The 20,562-nt window shown below is 42.7% G+C and overlaps 1 protein-coding gene across 6 annotated transcripts in view; it reads right to left on the bottom strand.

Moving 5' to 3' along the window:
- The window catches only part of nr3c1 (nuclear receptor subfamily 3, group C, member 1 (glucocorticoid receptor)), a 73,059-nt gene extending 58,561 nt beyond the window's left edge, over nucleotides 1-14,498 (bottom strand). For all 6 annotated transcript variants that reach the window (XM_065019929.1, XM_065019930.1, XM_065019932.1 and 3 more), the window contains exon 1: nucleotides 13,531-14,498. In XM_065019929.1, coding sequence (XP_064876001.1) covers nucleotides 13,531-14,375 — 845 coding nt within the window. In that variant the 5' untranslated portion in view covers nucleotides 14,376-14,498. The remainder of the gene's footprint in view (nucleotides 1-13,530) is intronic.
- Nucleotides 14,499-20,562: the final 6,064 nt, after the last annotated feature.

The raw sequence follows: 20,562 nt of genomic DNA, 5'->3' as shown, positions 1-20,562 counted from the left end.
GACATTTGTAATGTTTTTATTGTTTTGAAACTTCTGTATGTGTAATGTTTACTGTTATTTTTTATTGTTTATTTCACTTTATATATTCACTTTATATATTCACTTTGTATATTATCTACCTCACTTGCTTTGGCAATGTTAACACGTTTCCCATGCCAATAAAGCCCCTTGAATTGAATTGAATTGAGAGCCAGAGCCAGATACAGAGAGAGACAGTGCCAGATACAGAGAGAGAGAGAGACGGATACAGAGAGAGCCAGAGAGAGCCAGAGAGAGCCAGAGAGAGAGAGATAGAGAGCCAGGAGAGAGAGCCAGAGAGAGCCAGAGAGAGAGAGAGAGAGAGAGAGAGAGAGAGAGACAGAGAGAGAGGGAGAGCCAGAGAGAGAGCCAGAGAGAGCCAGAGAGAGCCAGAGAGAGAGAGAGAGAGAGCCAGAGAGAGCCAGAGAGAGAGAGAGAGAGAGAGAGCCAGAGAGAGAGAGAGAGAGAGAGAGAGCCAGAGAGAGAGAGAGAGAGAGAGAGAGAGAGGAGAGAGAGCCAGAGAGAGAGAGAGCCAGAGAGCCAGAGAGAGAGAGAGAGAGAGAGAGAGAGAGAGCCAGAGAGAGAGGAGAGAGAGAGAGCCAGAGAGAGAGCCAGAGAGAGAGAGAGAGACAGAGAGAGAGAGAGAGAGAGAGAGCAGAGAGAGAGAGAGAGAGCCAGGGAGAGAGAGAGAGAGAGAGAGAGAGCCAGAGAGAGCCAGAGAGAGAGAGAGCCAGAGAGCCAGAGAGAGAGAGAGAGAGAGAGAGAGAGCCAGAGAGAGAGAGAGCAGAGAGAGCCAGAGAGAGAGAGAGCCAGAGAGAGAGAGAGAGAGAGAGAGAGAGAGAGAGAGAGAGACAGAGAGAGAGAGAAACCAGAGAGAGTTAATTTGATTGTTTATTTCAGAGGCAGTAGAGAGAGCCAGAGAGAGAATTGAAGAGAGAGAGAGAGAGAGAGAGAGAGAGAGAGCCAGAGCCAGAGTCAGAGAGAGAGAGAGAGCAAGAGAGAGCGAGAGCCAGAGAGAGAGAGCCAGAGAGAGCGAGAGCCAGAGAGAGCCAGAGAGCCAGAGAGAGAGAGAGAGAGAGAGAGCCAGAGAGAGAGAGAGCCAGAGAGAGCGAGAGCCAGAGAGAGAGCCAGAGAGAGAGAGAAACTAGAATGCTATTTGGCCTTAAACAGAGAGTACACAGTGGCAGAATACCTAACCACTGTGACTGACCCAAACTTAGGAAAGCTTTGACTATGAGCCAGAGCAGAGAGACAGAGGTGCTGAGAGATTAGATAACAGATAACAGATCCAGAGAATTTGAAAACAAATCCAATTTTGAGACAGAGACTGGGTGAAATTCCACAGTGTGCCATCACAACAGCCAGATTTGTGACCTGTTGCCACAAGAAAAGGGCAACCAGTGAAGAACAAACACCATTATAGCCAGATTTATGTTTATTTATTTTCCCTTGTGTAGTTTAACCATTTGTACATGGTTACAACCCTGATAGATAGAATATAGATATAAATATATATATATAGATATATATATATATAAATAATATGACATTTGCAATGTCTTTATTGTTTTGAAACTTCTGTATGTGTAATGTTTACTGTAAATTTGTATTGTTTATTTCACTTTTGTAGAATGTTAACACGATGCCAATAAAGCCAGAATTGAGAGAGAGAGAGAGAGAGAGAGAGAGAGAGACAGAGGGAGAGAGAGGGAGAGAGAGAGACAGAGACAGAGAGAGACAGAGGGAGAGAGAGAGAGAGAGACAGAGACAGAGAGAGACAGAGGGAGAGAGAGAGGGAGAGAGAGAGAGAGACAGAGGGAGAGAGAGAGAGAGAGAGAGAGAGAGAGAGACAGAGGGAGAGAGAGAGAGAGACAGAGAGAGAGAGAGAGACAGAGACAGAGAGAGACAGAGGGAGAGAGAGAGGGAGAGAGAGAGAGAGCCAGAGGGAGAGAGAGGGAGAGAGAGAGACCAGAGAGAGAGAGAGGGAGAGAGAGGGAGAGACCAGAGAGAGACAGAGGGAGAGAGAGAGAGAGAGAGAGACAGAGGGAGAGAGAGAGGGAGAGAGAGAGAGAGAGCCAGAGAGAGAGGGAGAGAGAGAGAGAGAGAGAGACAGAGAGAGAAACTTCTGTATGTGTAATGTTTACTGTTAATTTGTATTGTTTATTTCACTTTGTATATTATCTACCTCACTTGCTTTGGTGTGTTTGTGTGTGGCCGTCTGTGTATCTGATGAGTGGGAGTGAGTATGGTTATAGTATTTTTGTGCCTGTCTGCCTGCAGTGACGTGTGCCTCAACCTGTGTGACATTTAGCGAGCCCTCTTGTTCTCATCCATCTGTTCCTAGTTAGAGCTGCTGTCACTAGGCTTGGGCGGTATACTGTATACCGTGGTATTTGGAAATAGCCACGGGATGGTTTTTCAATACCTTCAAAACTATTTCTTAGATGTTTTTCAATAAATGCTACTTTGTAAGTAAATACCTGCTGTCAACTTGAGCAATACGTTAGGAGATGAATCAGATTGTGTTCTTCATTTCACCTGTCACATTATTTACATCATGAAGTTTACCGTAGTTCTCCAGAACAGTTGAGACAGTTGTCGTGAATTGACTTTAACATTAATCTGAAGACTAATTTAACTAATTAAACTAAGTGTTTTCAAATTGTTCCACAATTAAATTAAATAATGTAACAATGAACTAAATTAGGATCTGGGGCACCACAAGAGAGGTTATTTACAAAGAGTTACCACCTCCCAAATGAACCTTTTAGAGGTTTGTTTTTACCCACCACATCTACAGGTGAAGTCACCTGGAAGTTTACATACACCTTAGCCAAATACATTTGAACCTTAGCCAAATACATTTGAACCTTAGCCAAATACATTTGAACGCAGTTTTTCACAATTCCTGACATTTAATCCTTGTAAAAATTCCCTGTTTTAGGTCAGTTAGGATCACAACTTTATTTTAAGAATGTGAAATTAGTATTTGGTAGCATTGCCTTTAACTTTTTTTATTTGGGTCAAATGTTTCGGGTATCCTTCCACAAGCTTCCCACAATAAGTTGGGTGAATTTTGGCCCATTCCTCCTGACAGAGCTGGTGTAACTGAGTCAGGTTTGGAGGCAGCCTTGCTTGCACACGCTTTTTCAGTTCTGCCCACATATTTTCTATAGGATTGAGGTCAGGGCTTTGTGATGGCCACTCCAATACCTTGACTTTGTTGTCCTTAAGCCATTTTGCCACAACTTTGGAAGTATGCTTGGGGTCATTGTCCATTTGGAAGACCCATCTGCGACCAAGCGTTAACTTCCTGATGTCTTGAGATGTTGCTTAAAAATATCCACATAATTTCCCCCCCTCATGATGCCATCTATTTTGAAGTGCACCAGTCCCACCTGCAGCAAAGCACCCCCACTGTTTCCTCCAGCACCTTCACAAGGTCCTTTGCTGTTGTTCGCGTCTCCTTATTGAGCAGTATGACGGCTGTGTGGTCCCATGGTGTTCATCTCTAGGAGACAGAACACCTTCCTGAGTGGTATGACGGCTGTGTGGTCCCATGGTGTTCATCTCTAGGAGACAGAACACCTTCCTGAGTGGTATGACGGCTGTGTGGTCCCATGGTGTTCATCTCTAGGAGACAGAACACCTTCCTGAGTGGTATGACGGCTGTGTGGTCCCATGGTGTTCATCTCTAGGAGACAGAACACCTTCCTGAGTGGTATGACGGCTGTGTGGTCCCATGGTGGTTATACTTGCGTACTAATGTTTGAACAGATGAACGTGGTACCTTCAGGAGTTTGGAAATTGCTCCCAAGGATGAACCAGACTTGTGGAGGTCTACAATTTTGACTGATTTCTTTTGATTTTCCCATGATGTCAAGCAAAGAGACATTGAGTTTGAAGGTTTTGTTATTGACCAAATACTTATTTTCCACCATAATTTGCAAATAAAGTCATTAAAAATCCTCCAATGTGATTTTCTGGATTTTTTTTTCTCATTTTGTCTGTCATAGTTGGTGTACTTATGATGAAAATTACAGGCCTCTCTCATCTTTTTAAGTGGGAGAACTTACACAATTGGTGGCTGACTAAATACTTTTTTGCCCCACTGTATGTATGTATATATATAAAATAATAAAAAATAGAAATCGGCGCCCAAAAATACCGATTTCCGATTGTTATGAAAACTTGAAATCGGCCCTAATTAAATCGGCCATTCCGATTAATCGGTCGACCTCTAGTCCTAACAGACTTGCCAAAACTAAAGTTTTTTAACAAGAAATTTGTGGAGTGGTTGAAAAACGCATTTAATTGACTTCAACTATAAAAACAGTCAACTCGTTAATCATAACCTCATATCACCATTCTGAACAGTCGTAACCTCCTTGCATCGGCAAAAAACCCAAGCCTTACATATGATTCAGGACTACACAAATTGGTTGAATATTTTTTTTTACTAGCTAATTAAGTGGGAACACAGGATAAACACACACACTCTGCACCGGTTCTTGAATGGAGACGTAATACACTGAAAACAGGTCTCTAGCGGACTGACAACAACATGGCTGCTTGTTAAAGAAGAGATGGGGTAGGATAGAGACACTTAACATTGCCACATTCAGAAACTACTCTCACCTACAGTAACCATATACCTTAACACACAAACCACCGCCCGCTTTGAGTAAGAAATCATGAATGCATTTACGTGAAATGCCTGGGTTCGCCAGGGATCTCTCGGTGAACGGCCAGCTTTGGAAAGGCAGATTGGGCATTTTCGTGGCATGCTTGTAAAGCTCTCGATTGTCCGAAATGGTTCCAACTATTCTACTGTTGTCCTTCTTCGTAGTTGTCTGGTGTCGTGTAGTCCTGAACAGAACTACAAAGTTGACTTTCCTTCCATTCGCTCTTGGAGAGGCTTCTTTGAAGATAGGCTAGCCAGCTGTATCGATGGTCCCCCAATGGGGCGATGAGAGTATCGTAATACAATGATTTGAGCAGAGTAACAGGATGGCCCTACTTAAAATTTGCTTTCTATTTTACTTAGGACAGCTAATCAGCCGTACCGGGAGGTGAGTTTATCGTCTCCACCTCGTGTTGAGATTCAGAATTCAAACCGTGTTGCTGCCACTTCACGCTTTTCCTGGTTCAATGTGTTTTTTCCTTAATCCATCATTTATATAATTAGCTCGAAAAGGGGCGGTTCCGGCAGGCTGGCACATTCCCTGACCTCACACTGACATTCCCTGACCTCACCCTCACCATCTCTTATAGCTTCTCAAATCACATCCCTCTCTTAACAAAAACACGTTCATCATTTTTCATATTACAAGCACAACCCATAGTATGGAAACTTCAGCTATGTAATGTGTGTACTTTCCCAGTTACAGTATTTCCTTTTTAACATTTTTTATGACATCACAAAATGACAGTGTTCTTTAGACCGCCCACGTTCTAAGTTCAAATGATCTTTCCAGCATTCGCTTTTCAACGTGTTAGCAGAAAAAAAGGTCTGTTGAGACAAAGCACATTTCTTCAGTGAATTTGAGGCTTGGATCTTCTCCCTTGATTTACAACAGGATGTGAGTGTCAATCACCGCTAGTTCTTTCCTCCCCCCTCTACGGGTGAAAGGGGGTCTGATTGAAGTTATTCATTGCAAACCTGATCTGACCTATTTGGATTCTCGTGGTCAGTCACGTGTTTGCTTGGAAATAGCAAAATGCGAAAAAATGGAAGCAGTTGAGTCCAGCTGGGTATTATTGACAGGGGTTGTGTTTTATATTGAACGTTTTTTTTGCTTCAATCGAGTGGTCAGGGGCAGGCAACTATAGTTTTACTTCACAGAAAACACATTCGGCAGAAAATAGCTTCATTTTCATCAGATGACAACACAGCCCACATCAACACCATCATCCCAGACACCCTGGACTCACTCCAGTTCTCATACCACCCTAACAAACCCACTGATGACAAAACCTCTATTGCACTCCACAATACTCTCTCTCTCTCTCTACTGCCCTCTCCCATCTGGACAAGAAGAAACACCTATGTGAGAATGATGTTCATTGGACTACACAGGACCCTTGGACTGAACACCTCCCACGGCAACTGGATCCTGGACTTCCTGACGGGCTGCCCCCAAATGGTGAGGGTAGGCAACAACACGCCCGCCACGCTGACCCTCAACACGGGGTCACCTCAGAGATGCGTGCTTAGTCCTGTACTCCCTGTCCACTCATGACTGCACCGCCAGGCACGACTCCAACACCATCATTACGTTTGCTAAAAGACACGGTAGTGGTTGGCCTGATCACCGACAAAGATGAGACAGCCTATAGGGAGAAGGTCAGTGACCTGGCAGTGTGGTGCCAGGACAACAACCTCTCAACCAACAAGACAAATCGTGGACTACAGGAAAGAGGGCAGAGCAAGTCCCCAATGCACATCGACGGGGCTGTAGTGGAGCGGGTGGAGAGGTTCAAGTTCCTCAGTGTCCACATCACTGCGGACTTAACATGGTCCGCAACGCCTCCACAGAAGGCAGAAAAGATTACGCCCTCAGTTCTTCAAAAAGTTCTACAGCTGCACCATTGAGAGCATTTAAAACCCTGGCTGCATCACTGCTTGGCATGGTAACTGCTTGGTATCCATCCACAAGACGCTACAGAAAGTAGTGCGTATGGCCCAGTGCATCACTGGGACCAAGCTTCCTGCCACCCAGAACCTCTATACCAAATGGTGTCAGAGCCCTAAAAATTGTCAAAGATCCCAGCCACCCAAATCAGAGACCGTACCAGTGCACCAAGTCTGGAACCAACAGGACCCTAAACAGCTTCTACCCCCAGGCCATAATAAGACTGACCAACCTTCTGATTCATCACATACTCTGCTGCTACTGTTTATTGTCTTTCCTGTAGCCTAGCTTTATCCATAACTACAGTAGCAGTCTAAAGTTTGGACACACCTACTCATGTCAGGGTTTTTCTTGATTTTTACTATGTTGTATACAATAAATAGTCTATACTACACTGAACAACAATAAACATTCAACAATGTCAAAGCTTTTACTGAGTTACACTTCATATCAGGACATCAGTCAATTGAAATAAATTCACTAGGCCCTAATTTATGGATTTCACATGACTGTGAATACAGATACGCATCTGTTGGTCAGAGAAACCTTTATAAAATAAAAAGGTAGGGGTGTGGATCAGAAAACCAGTCAGTATCTGGTGTGACCACCATTTGCCTTATGCAGAGTGACACATCTCCTTCGCATAGAGTTGATCAGGCTGTTGATTGTGGCCTGTGGAATGTCGACCCACTCCTCTTCAATGGTTGTGTGAAGTTGCTGGATATTGGTGGGAACTGGAACACGCTGTCTTACACGTCCACCGAGAGCATCCCACAGCCAACAGTAGCAGCCAATGTCTGGTGTTCAATGTTGGCCTACATTCCATGAGACTTTGGAAGAAAAAAAACATGCAGGGCTTGACATGAACCTGTTTATCCACTTGTCCTTCAGACAAAGAGGTGACGGAAAATGTTGTTCTTGATGAAAAAAAAACTTCACAAAATAAAATGCACCATTATTACAGAGAATCAGACAAATTATGCTACCCTCTGCCTATTGGCTACTTAACTTATTCAAGAACGTCTCAAAATACAACACTGCCCCTTTAAGACATAAAACAGCTCTTTACCTGACTCACTTTTCAAAGATGTCTAGAAATGTACACATTTTGTGCTCTTGTAGGAAGCAACCACTAACTGGGCCAATAACTCGCTAACTAGCAAAAGATATGAACAAAATGTGCACACGTGGCTACATGCAGCTCTCACTTTGATTTCAAAACAAGCGCATCTTCTCATGACCGCTCATACTATAAACACAGTCCAGTTCAAAGTGAATGACACAGATCCATATATGGCAATGGTCTATTTACATATAGGCCTACTGTAGCTCTGATTGGTTATGGCGCACCAGTCTGTATAGAGTACAGGCCTGAGTCGTGCCTGCCAACGCAATAGAATCCTACTCCGCGTTCTCCATACAACAAAATATTTTTGCATAGTTTTACATACTAAGTCTTGTTTGTTTTGTTTCGATATGTTGCATTGAAAGTAGCTAATATTACAATAAGAATACCCACAGTAAAGGGAAGCGTTGATTGTGTTAACTAAGGGGGAGACCATAGAAAGTTGAGTGAAGTTGTGTATGGAACATTTCTGGGATCTTATATTTCAGCTCAGGAAACATGGGACCAACACTTTACATGTTGCTTTGATATTTTTGTTCAGTGCCGTATAGCTGTAGACCTAACTAGTCTATACTAGTATAGCTGTAGACCTAACTCGTTTATACTAGTATAGCTGTAGACCTAACTAGTCTATACTAGCATAGCTGTAGACCTAACTAGGCTATACTAGTATAGCTGTAGACCTAACTAGGCTATACTAGTATAGCTGTAGACCTAACTAGGCTATACTAGTATAGCTGTAGACCTAACTAGGCTATACTAGTATAGCTGTAGACCTAACTAGTCTATACTAGCATAGCTGTAGACCTAACTAGTCTATACTAGCATAGCTGTAGACCTAACTAGTCTCTACTAGCATAGCTGTAGACCTAACTAGTCTCTACTAGCATAGCTGTAGACCTAACTAGTCTCTACTAGCATAGCTGTAGACCTAACTAGTCTATACTAGCATAGCTGTAGACCTAACTAGTCTATACTAGCATAGCTGTAGACCTAACTAGTCTATACTAGTATAGCTGTAGACCTAACTAGTCTATACTAGCATAGCTGTAGACCTAACTAGTCTATACTAGTATAGCTGTAGACCTAACTAGTCTATACTAGCATAGCTGTAGACCTAACTAGTCTATACTAGCATAGCTGTAGACCTAACTAGTCTATACTAGCATAGCTGTAGACCTAACTAGTCTATACTAGCATAGCTGTAGACTTAACTAGTCTATACTAGTATAGCTGTAGACCTAACTAGTCTATACTAGCATAGCTGTAGACCTAACTAGTCTATTCTAGTATAGCTGTATATACTAACTAGTCTACACTAGCATAGCTCTAGACCTAACTAGTCTATACTAGTATAGTTGTAGACCTAACTAGTCTACACTAGCATAGCTGTATATACTAACTAGTCTACACTAGCATAGCTGTAGACCTAACTAGTCTATACTAGTATAGCTGTAGACCTAACTAGTATACACTAGCATAGCTGTATATACTAACTAGTCTACACTAGCATAGCTGTAGACCTAACTAGTCTACACTAGTATAGCTGTATATACTAACTAGTCTACATTAGTATAGCTGTATATACTAACTAGTCTACACTAGTATAGCTGTATATACTAACTAGTTTACACTAGTATAGCTGTATATACTAACTAGTCTACACTAGTATAGCTGTATATACTAACTAGTTTACACTAGTATAGCTGTATATACTAACTAGTCTACACTAGTATAGCTGTATATACTAACTAGTCTACACTAGTAGAGCTGTATATACTAACTAGTCTACAAACTAATCTACATTAGTATAGCTGTATATACTAGTCTATTCTAGTATAGCTGTATATACTAACTAGTCTACAAACTAGTCTATACTAGTGTAGCTGTATATACTAACTAGTCTACAAACTAGTCTATACTAGTGTAGCTGTATATACTAACTAGTCTACAAACTAGTCTACACTAGCACAGCTGTAAATACTAACTAGTCTACAATAATATAGCTGTATATACTAACTAGTCTATTCTAGTATAGCTGTATATACTAACTAGTCTACAAACCAGTCTACATTAGTATAGCTCTATATACTAACTAGTCTACACTAGTATAGCTCTATATACTAACTAGTCTACACTAGTATAGCTGTATATACTAACTAGTCTACACTAGTATAGCTGTATATACTAACTAGTCTACACTAGTATAGCTGTATATACTAACTAGTCTACACTAGTATAGCTGTATATACTAACTAGTCTACACTAGTATAGCTGTATATACTAACTAGTCTACACTAGTATGGCTGTATATACTAACTAATCTACACTTGTATAGCTGTATATACTAACTAGTCTACACTAGTATAGCTCTATATACTAACTAGTCTACACTAGTATAGCTCTATATACTAACTAGTCTACACTAGTATAGCTGTATATACTAACTAGTCTACACTAGTATAGCTGTATATACTAACTAGTCTATACTAGTATGGCTGTATATACTAACTAGTCTACACTAGTATAGCTGTATATACTAACTAGTCTATACTAGAATAACTCTATATACTAACTAGTCTACACTACTATAGCTGTATATACTAACTAGTCTATAAGACTCCTGAACAGGTAATCAAATGGCTACCTGAACTATTTGCATTGTGTGTGTCCCCCAACCCCTCTTTTTATATTGCTGCTACTCTCTGTTTATCATATATGCATAGTCACTTTAACTATACATTCATGTACATAATACCTCAATAGGGCCGACCAATCAGTGTTCCCGCACAGTGGCTAACCGGGCTGTCTGCATTGTGTCCCACCACCCACCACCCACCAACCCCTGTTTTACATTGCTGCTACTCTGTGTTTATCATATATGCATAGTCACTTTAACCATATCTACAAACTACAAACTCAATCAGCCTGACTAACCGCTGTCTGTATGTAGCCTCGCTACTTTTATAGCCTTGCTACTGTATATAGCCTGTCTTTTTACTGTTGTTTTATTTCTTTACTTACCTACTGTTCACCTAATACCTTTTTTGCACTATTGGTTAGAGCCTGGAAGTAAGCATTTCACTGTAACCTACTACACCTGTTGTAATCAGCCTGACAAATAAACTTTGATTTGATATACTAGTATAGCTCTTTTACTAACTAGTCTATACTAGTATAGCTGTCTTTTTAACTGTTGTTTTATTTCTTTACTTACCTAACTAGTTAGTATATACTAGTATAGCTCTTTTAACACTATACTAGTTAGCTCTCTATACTAACTAGTCTTACTAGTATAGCTCTACTATACTAACTAGTCTATACTAGTATAGCTCTGACTAACTAAACTTTGATTTGATATACTAGTATAGCTCTCTATACTAACTAGTCTATACTAGTATAGCTCTCTATACTAACTAGTCTATACTAGTATAGCTCTCTACACTAACTAGTATATACTAGTATAGCTCTCTATACTAACTAGTCTATACTAGTATAGCTCTCTATACTAACTAGTCTATACTAGTATAGCTCTCTATACTAACTAGTCTATACTAGTATAGCTCTCTATACTAACTAGTCTATACTAGTATAGCTCTCTATACTAACTAGTCTATACTATACTATCTATACTAGTATCTCTATACTAACTAGTCTATACTAGTATAGCTCTCTATACTAACTAGTCTATACTAGTATAGCTCTATACTAACTAGTCTATACTAGTATAGCTCTCTACACTAACTAGTCTATACTAGTATAGCTCTCTATACTAACTAGTCTATACTAGTATAGCTCTCTATACTAACTAGTCTATACTAGTATAGCTCTCTATACTAACTAGTCTATACTAGTATAGCTCTCTATACTAACTAGTCTATACTAGTATAGCTCTCTACACTAACTAGTCTATACTAGTATAGCTCTATAACTACTAACTAGTCTATACTAGTATAGCTCTCTATACTAACTAGTCTATACTAGTATAGCTCTCTATACTAACTAGTCTATACTAGTATAGCTCTATACTAACTAGTCTATACTAGTATAGCTCTCTACACTAACTAGTCTATACTAGTATAGCTCTCTACACTAACTAGTCTATACTAGTATAGCTCTCTATACTAACTAGTCTATACTAGTATAGCTCTATATACTAACTAGTCTATACTAGTATAGCTCTATATACTAACTAGTCTATACTAGTATAGCTCTCTACACTAACTAGTCTATACTAGTATAGCTCTCTACACTAACTAGTCTATACTAGTATAGCTCTCTACACTAACTAGTCTATACTAGTATAGCTCTCTATACTAACTAGTCTATACTAGTATAGCTCTATATACTAACTAGTCTATACTAGTATAGCTCTCTACACTAACTAGTCTATACTAGTATAGCTCTCTATACTAACTAGTCTATACTAGTATAGCTCTCTACACTAACTAGTCTATACTAGTATAGCTCTCTATACTAACTAGTCTATACTAGTATAGCTCTCTACACTAACTAGTCTATACTAGTATAGCTCTCTACACTAACTAGTCTATACTAGTATAGCTCTATATACTAACTAGTCTATACTAGTATAGCTCTCTACACTAACTAGTCTATACTAGTATAGCTCTATATACTAACTAGTCTATACTAGTATAGCTCTCTACACTAACTAGTCTATACTAGTATAGCTCTATATACTAACTAGTCTATACTAGTATAGCTCTCTACACTAACTAGTCTATACTAGTATAGCTCTATATACTAACTAGTCTATACTAGTATAGCTCTCTATACTAACTAGTCTATACTAGTATAGCTCTATATACTAACTAGTCTATACTAGTATAGCTCTCTACACTAACTAGTCTATACTAGTATAGCTCTCTACACTAACTAGTCTATACTAGTATAGCTCTCTATACTAACTAGTCTATACTAGTATAGCTCTCTACACTAACTAGTCTATACTAGTATATCTGTAGCTGTAATTTAAAAAACAGAGAGTTGGCAGACAAAGCACTGTGTTCTAGAACAGGTCTGTAGATGTTGTGACAATGACATGTCTCTGAGGTTAAAGTGGAATTCCCCGAGCCAGGCCTATATAGAACAGATTGTTACCTCTATTCCCCAGAGCTATGTAGGGCAGTGGTCTACTGTTCCGGAACTATAGGTGTGTCCCAAATAGCTCTCTATTGCCTATATAGTGCGTTACTTTACTTTGGACCAGAACCTAAAAACTCTGGAATAGGGTGCCATTTGGGACCGCACAACCTGTGAGGTGTGGTAATTGTTTAGCAAACATTTCTAAAAACACCTGAGGTAAGACACCATTATGGTATCAGAGAACACATGACCCACTTCCTACTATCCTAGTTGGTGAAAGGGGCTACACTATTAGTCTGTGATATTTCACTCCCCTGCACAGTTGACACAAAGTGATTTAAGGCATGTCGATACAAGCAAGAGGAGAAAAATAAATCATGTTAAAAAAAGATAAAAACATTTAAACACTAGGATAATCTCTAACCCTTTTCAATTCAGTTTCAAACTAACCAACTGACTGGACCGAGTTGTCTTTACATGTTTACAAACCAAGAGCCCTGCTGTCAGTCCTATTCCACAGTTCTCTACATAGCAATGTGACACCAGCCTCACCCTCTCACTGCAGCAGACTGGCCATACCACCACCACCAGACCAACTACAGGACTGTTCTCTATTAGCCACATTCCTTCAGTTCTTCTCCTTACCTGGCATAGCTGCTGGAGAAAGCGGAGGTAGGGCTGGAGAGGCCTTGCATTCCAGAAGCTCCATCCCCATAGCTAATGTTGTTCCAGGCCTCTCCTACTGTCACCAGCGGAGGATACAGGCTGAACACTGAGGGCTTCTGGTCCTTCTGCTGAGAAGCTCCACTGGTAGTGGAAGCCAAGGGGGTGTTGATGCTGCTGTTGCCTCCAAAGTGGTAGCTCTGTCCTCCAGAGGTGCTCACCCCACAGATGGAGATGGGGCTGGGGCTGGCGCTGGACAGCTCGGAGGGAGAAGAGGAAGTGGAGCCGCCGGTACTACCACTCATCTGGCAGGAGTAGCTACGCATGGCCGACGTCTTCTCCTGTTTGATCACCCCTGGAGTACACAGCTGGATGAAGCCAGATTCCTTCTCCATCTTCACCATGGGAAAGGTGGCGGTGGTTGTCATAGAGGTGCTGGAGTTGGACTCATCCTGACATGCTAGTAGACTGCTACCATTCAATGTGGTGGTGTTGGAACCGCTAAAACTACCACTATTGGTCATAGTAGCAGCTGGCTTGGAGGTGGAGTTGGAGACCCCACGATCCTGGCTCTCATCCCCCAGCAGAGTGTCATCAGCCAGGGAGGAGAGGAAGGCGTCGTCCCCTACGTAAAAGTCTGAGGGGGAGCCTGTCAACTCAAAGTCCTGGAGGAGATCCAGAGTGTTGTCGCTGAACAGTTTCTGGTCTTTTCCAATGTACCCTTCCTGGTCCATATCCATAGGGTTCTGGTCCCGGGAGAAGGCGGTCTCCGTCCTCATGGACATGGGGAACAGGTTGGGGTCTGAGTCCCCGATTAGGGAGTCCATGCTGTGTGTGGACCGGTGGAAGTCAGCTGTTTTCCAGGCAGGAGTAGGTCTCCCCGAGGGTGAAGAGTCAGATTCTCAGGAACATGTAGGTCTGCTGGGTCTGGGCTCTCTGGTCCTTTGTACAAACCTAAGATTAGATAAGAAGAAATACTGTTTTAATATCAGATGGGAAATCATTGTAGAGGGGGGAAAAAAAAGGAAAGAATATCTGTAAATTCAGGAAGTAACTTGACATCTCAATAGTTAATAATAATAGTTCTATATGAGAAAAACATCCTGCATTACTGAACTGGAATGGCATTGACCCTTTCCTAAATTTGTCTCATGGTTCGTACACAACAGTGAAATGCTGTTTTCTACGAAGTGAAACACTTACTTACGGGTCCTTTTCCAACAATGCAGAGTTAAAGAGAAGATTAAAAAAAAGATATTGAGATGGTGAAACGAGGAATAAATACACAGTGAATAACGAATAAAAATAATGAGTAGAAAATAACATGGCTATAGACAGGAAGTAGAAAATAACATGGCTATAGACAGGAAGTAGAAAATAACATGGCTATATACAGGAAGTAGAAAATAACATGGCTATATACAGGAAGTAGAAAATAACATGGCTATATACAGGAAGTAGAAAATAACATGGCTATATACAGGAAGTAGAAAATAACATGGCTATATACAGGAAGTAGAAAATAACATGGCTATATACAGGAAATAGAAAATAACATGGCTATATACAGGATGTAGACAAAGACACGGATAATATAGAGTTGGCTGGGTTTTCCGTGTATCGGCAGGACAGAACAGCTACGTCTGGCAAGACGAGCGGTGGGGTCTGTGACCATTTGTCAATAACAGCTGGTGCACAATGTCAAATATTAAAGAAGTCTCGAGGTAGTCCTCGTCTGAGGTAGAGTATCTCATGATAAGCTGTAGACCACACAATCTATCAAGAGTTGATCTATATTTTTCATAGCCGTCTATTTACCACCACAAACCGATTCTGGCACCAAGACCACTCAACAAGCTGTAGCAGGCCATGAGCAAACAAGAACATGCTCATCCATAAAGCAGCGCTCCTAGTGGCCGGGGACTTTAATGCAGGCAAACTTAAATCTGTTCTACCAGAATGTCACATGTGCAACCAGAGGAAAACCTACTCCAGATCACCTTTACTCCACACACAGAGACACATACAAAGCTCTCCCTCACCCTCCATTTGGTAAATCTGACCATAATTGTATCCTCCTGATTCCTGCTAAAATAAAAAAACTGAAGCAGGAAGTACCAGTGACTCGATCAATACGGAAGTGGTAAGATGACGCGGATGCTACACTACAGGACAGCTAGCACAGACTGGAATATGTTCTGGGATTCACCCAGTGGCATCAAGGAGTATACCACCTCAGTCACCGGCTTCATCAATAAGTGCATCGATGACATCATCCCCACAGTGCCCGTACGTACATATCCCAACCAGAAACCATAGATAAAAGACAACAAAAAAGACAGCACCGAGCTAAAGGCTAGAGCTGCCGCTTTCAAGGAGCGGGATAACTAATCGGGACGCTTATAAGAAATCCCGCTATGCCCTCAGACGAACCATCAAACAGGCAAAGCGTCAATACAGGATTAAGATTAAATCCTACTACACCGGCTTTGATGCTCGTGGGATGTGGCAGGGCTTGAAAACTATTACGGACTACAAAGGGAAACCCAGCCATGAGCTGCCCAGTGACGCGAGCCTACCAGACGAGCTACATGCCTTTTATGCTCGCTTCGAGGCAAGCAACACTGAAGCATGCATGAGAGCACCAGCTCTTATTTGATTTTTTGATTTGAGTCCAGAGTGTGTGTGTGTGTTGGGGGGGGGTAGAGACCAGAGTGTGTGGGTAGAGTCCAGAGTGTGTGGGTAGAGTCCAGAGTGTGTGGGTAGAGACCAGAGTGTGTGGGTAGAGACCAGAGTGTGTGGGCAGAGACCAGAGTGTGTGGGCAGAGACCAGAGTGTGTGGGTAGAGTCCAGAGTGTGTGGGTAGAGACCAGAGTGTGTGTGTGGGGGGGGTAGAGACCAGAGTGTGTGGGCAGAGACCAGAGTGTGTGGGCAGAGACCAGAGTGTGTGTGTGGGGGGGTAGAGACCAGAGTGTGTGGGTAGAGACCAGAGTGTGGGGGTAGAGACCAGAGTGTGTGGGCAGAGACCAGAGTGTGTGGGTAGAGTCCAGAGTGTGTGGGTAGAGACCCGAGTGTGTGTGTGGGGGGGGTAGAGACCAGAGTGTGTGGGCAGAGACCAGAGTGTGTGGGCAGAGACCAGAGTGTGTGGGCAGAAACCAGAGTGTGTGGGTAGAGACCAGAGTGTGTGTGTGGGGGGGGTAGAGACCAGAGTGTGTGGGTAGAGTCCAGCGTGTGTGGGTAGAGACCAGAGTGTGTGGGTAGAGACCAGAGTGTGTGGGTAGAGACCAGAGTGTGTGGGTAGAGTCCAGCGTGTGTGGGTAGAGACCAGAGTGTGTGGGTAGAGACCAGAGTGTGTGGGTAGAGACCAGAGTGTGTGGGTAGAGACCAGGGTGTGTGGGTAGAGACCAGAGTGTGTGGGTAGAGACCAGAGTGTGTGGGTAGAGACCAGAGTGTGTGGGTAGAGACCAGAGTGTGTGGGTAGAGTCCAGCGTGTGTGGGTAGAGTCCAGAGTGTGTGGGTAGAGACCAGAGTGTGTGGGTAGAGACCAGAGTGTGTGGGTAGAGACCAGAGTGTGTGGGTAGAGACCAGAGTGTGTGGGCAGTACCTTTGTGGCGGGAGGCTCTGGTTATTCCAGGTAGAGGCCCACGGAGCGGTGATGGTGACGGAGGCCGAGGTGAGGTCTGTTACTGGTTCCGCTGGGCACGTCACCTGGTTGCATCAGTTGGCTGGATCGAAGGAACAAGGCGCGATGGTGGTTGCCAAGGCAACGGACATGTTGGGAGCGTAGGTGAGAAGGGTTCCCTCTGAGGGGTTTTCTATCAGACGGCACCTAACTCTGCTGTTGTTTTTGTTACTCCTGCTCTTCACTCCTCTTTGACCCATCTTACAATCCTGGGTAGAGAGGGGAAAGGGAGTGGATAATGTCATTAGCATGGATTCTAGGGTGTATTCATTATGTCTCGAAATGGAAACCGTTTACCATTTGAAGTACCTGACGGAAGCTAACAGAACAAAGCGGGGAGGGACCTACCTGAATTTGTCCAAAATAGTTCATTACAAAACATTTTGCAACAGAATCGGCATAATGAATATACCCCTGGTGAGACACTAGATTGGTGTCTGCCACATGTAGGCTAATATAAACCTGCATGGACATGTACCAAATAGCCTGCCTGAGTGTATAGACACAAACATACTACACACGTGGCAAATTAGACCTAGTAGCTGTATCTCAAACATTTTCCCAACTATTATGTTCTCAATGAATGAATAATAGATATATACTTTTAAATGGGGTTGCTGAGTGGCGCAGTGGTCTATAAGGCATTGTATCTCAGTGCAATCCCTGGTTCGAATCAGTTGGGTGGCGCACAACTGGCCCAGCGTCGTCCGGGTCTGGCCCGGGGTAAAGCAGTCATTGTAAATAAGAATTTGTTCTTAACTGACTCTCCTAGTTAAATAAAGGTTCAATAAATAAATAAATACTGAATTCTCCAAAGGTGCCACCCCTGCTGCTGGGGCGCGCATTTTGTTATTAGATATTAACCCGCGTGTTCTTCTATTTTGCAACAGCGAGCCAGCCAGCCAAGTAACTTCGCTCCGGTTAAATTAGTTAGCAAACGTTCGTGCCTGTAAATGCGCTCCCCCCAAACATCTCGTTGAATGACATGTTGAGCTGGCTAGTAGCTAACAATTCATATCTAGTTATTAATTCCAAATTAATGTATGGCACATTATATTACTTTTTCATCCCTAAATCTAAAGCGCTTGCCTACCCCTCAGGCGTTTGGTAGCTGGATGTGACTCCGTGCATCGTCTGACATTGTTGTTCTTGTTTTGGTGTTATTTTGCTCGCAAATGGGCCAGAAACACGAAAACATCTGATTGCGTTCTCCTTGCGAATCGTAGCAGGACACGAATAAGCAAGTCATCAATCGGATCATCCAATCCAATGTGTTAGGTATAAAAGTGCACCCGAAAATCACGGAATTAGCTGTGTCGTTCACAGCCAAAAATGAAAGTAAGCGCTAACCTCTAGGAAAAAACACACAAAATGGAGATCTCACTGTTTACAACACGCAGTGCAACCTGTTGACGAAGACGAGGTACTGCAACTTGTGTATCACTTACAGTAGCTATGCACAGCCAGAGGTCATCATTGGCCAACGGTAGCCTTCTTCTTCTATGGTATATTGCCGATCACACAATTGGATGTGCATCCCGCCGCCAACTTGTACGGGATGGAAACAGGATTCTCAAAAAAACTACCAATCCATAAATAAACGAAACAAACTTTTCAGTAAAAAAATATTTTAAAAAAACAGACAGATCTGATCCCTAGAACAGGTTTAAGGGGAGCCTGGGAGGGCGGGTTTTCCGGCGCCAGTATTCAGATGTAAAGTCATTGGCTGCATTTCAAACTCAAAGTAGACAGCCCTCAGCCCTAAACCCTCAGCCTTATGCCCTTGGGGGAATCATCCCCACGGCCATATTTCATATCTGTAGTCGGTCCAAATAATTTAGATCCCCACCATATCTGGCATTACTCATCTCATATGTATATACTGTCTTCTATACTATTCTACTGTATCTTAGTCTGTGCTGCTCTGACATCGCTCGTCCATATGTATATAGTCTTAATTATTACTTAGATTTGTGTGTATTGGGGATATGTTATGTAATTTGTTAGATATTACTGCACTGTCGGAGCTAGAAGCACAAGCATTTCGCTACACCCGCAATAACATCTGCTAATGTGTATGTGATCAATACATTTTGATTTGATTTGAATTGCAACACAGTCGTCCTTCTACACAGCGTTCTTCAGTATTCTCTATCCGTTTGCACACACTTGAAACATGGCCAAATCCTTTAAAATTCTTACACTGCAGTGGTTTGGGGATGAAAGCTCTTGTAGTACATCTTACATAATCAAGCCTCACATGCGTAGGTGTTTACTCTTTATCAAAAAAACAACTGTGCCGACAGACTTTCTTCTTTCTCTCCATTCACCCAGCGGGTCAGACGCCGGGCTCCAACCACTCTATTCACCCAGCGGGTCAGACGCTGGGCTCCAACCACTCCATTCACCCAGCGGGTCAGACGCCGGGCTCCAACCACTCCATTCACCCAGCGGGTCAGACGCCGGGCTCCAACCACTCCATTCACCCAGCGGGTCAGACGCCGGGCTCCAACCACTCCATTCACCCAGCGGGTCAGACGCTGGGCTCCAACCACTCCAGGTATTCAACCTTTAACATCTGTCGTCACGCCTGAGAACTCCTTTGACGGGTGTCTCTACTCCAAAGTTCAAAACACTAAACTTCTGTAGTCCGGCTTCTTTTGAGGCCCACTGCAATGTTCCTCTGTTCTTCAGAAATACAATGAATCAAAGTTAAGACCACTCAAATCAAATGTATTTATAAAGCCCTTTTTACATCAGCTGATGTCACAAAGTGCTGTACAGAAACCCAGCCTAAAACCCCAAACAGTCAGCAATGCAGATGTAGAAGCACGGTGACTAGGAAAAACTCCCTAGAAAGGCAGGAACCTAGGAAGAAATCTAGAGGGGAACCATGCTCGGAGGGGTGGCCAGTCCTCTTCTGGCTGTGCTGGGTATAGATTATAGGACATTGTTCTCCAAGCTGTTCAAATGTTCATAGATTACCAACAAGGTCAAATAATAATCACAGTGGTTGTAGAGGGTGAAACAGGTCAGTACATCAGGAGTAAATGTCAGTTGGCTTTTCATAGTCGAGCCAGCAGGTGCGGTAGAGCTGGAGAGAGTCGAAAACTGCAGGTCCGGAACAAGGTAGCATGTCCGGTGAACAGGTCAGGGTTCCATAGTCGCAGGCAGAACAGTTGAAACTGGAGCAGCAGCATGACCAGGTGGACTGGGGACAGCCAGGAGACGATGCATGGTCCTAGGGCTCAGGTCCTCCAGGCGGGTAGGGAGACGGAGAGAGAATAAGAGGGAGGATACTTAAATTCACACAGGACACCACCCAGCTAGTA

This window comes from Oncorhynchus nerka, linkage group LG6 (assembly GCF_034236695.1).
Source record: "Oncorhynchus nerka isolate Pitt River linkage group LG6, Oner_Uvic_2.0, whole genome shotgun sequence".
NCBI lineage: Eukaryota > Metazoa > Chordata > Actinopteri > Salmoniformes > Salmonidae > Oncorhynchus > Oncorhynchus nerka.
Note: the sequence above shows the minus strand (reverse complement) of the source record. Positions and strands in the feature narration are given on the sequence as shown.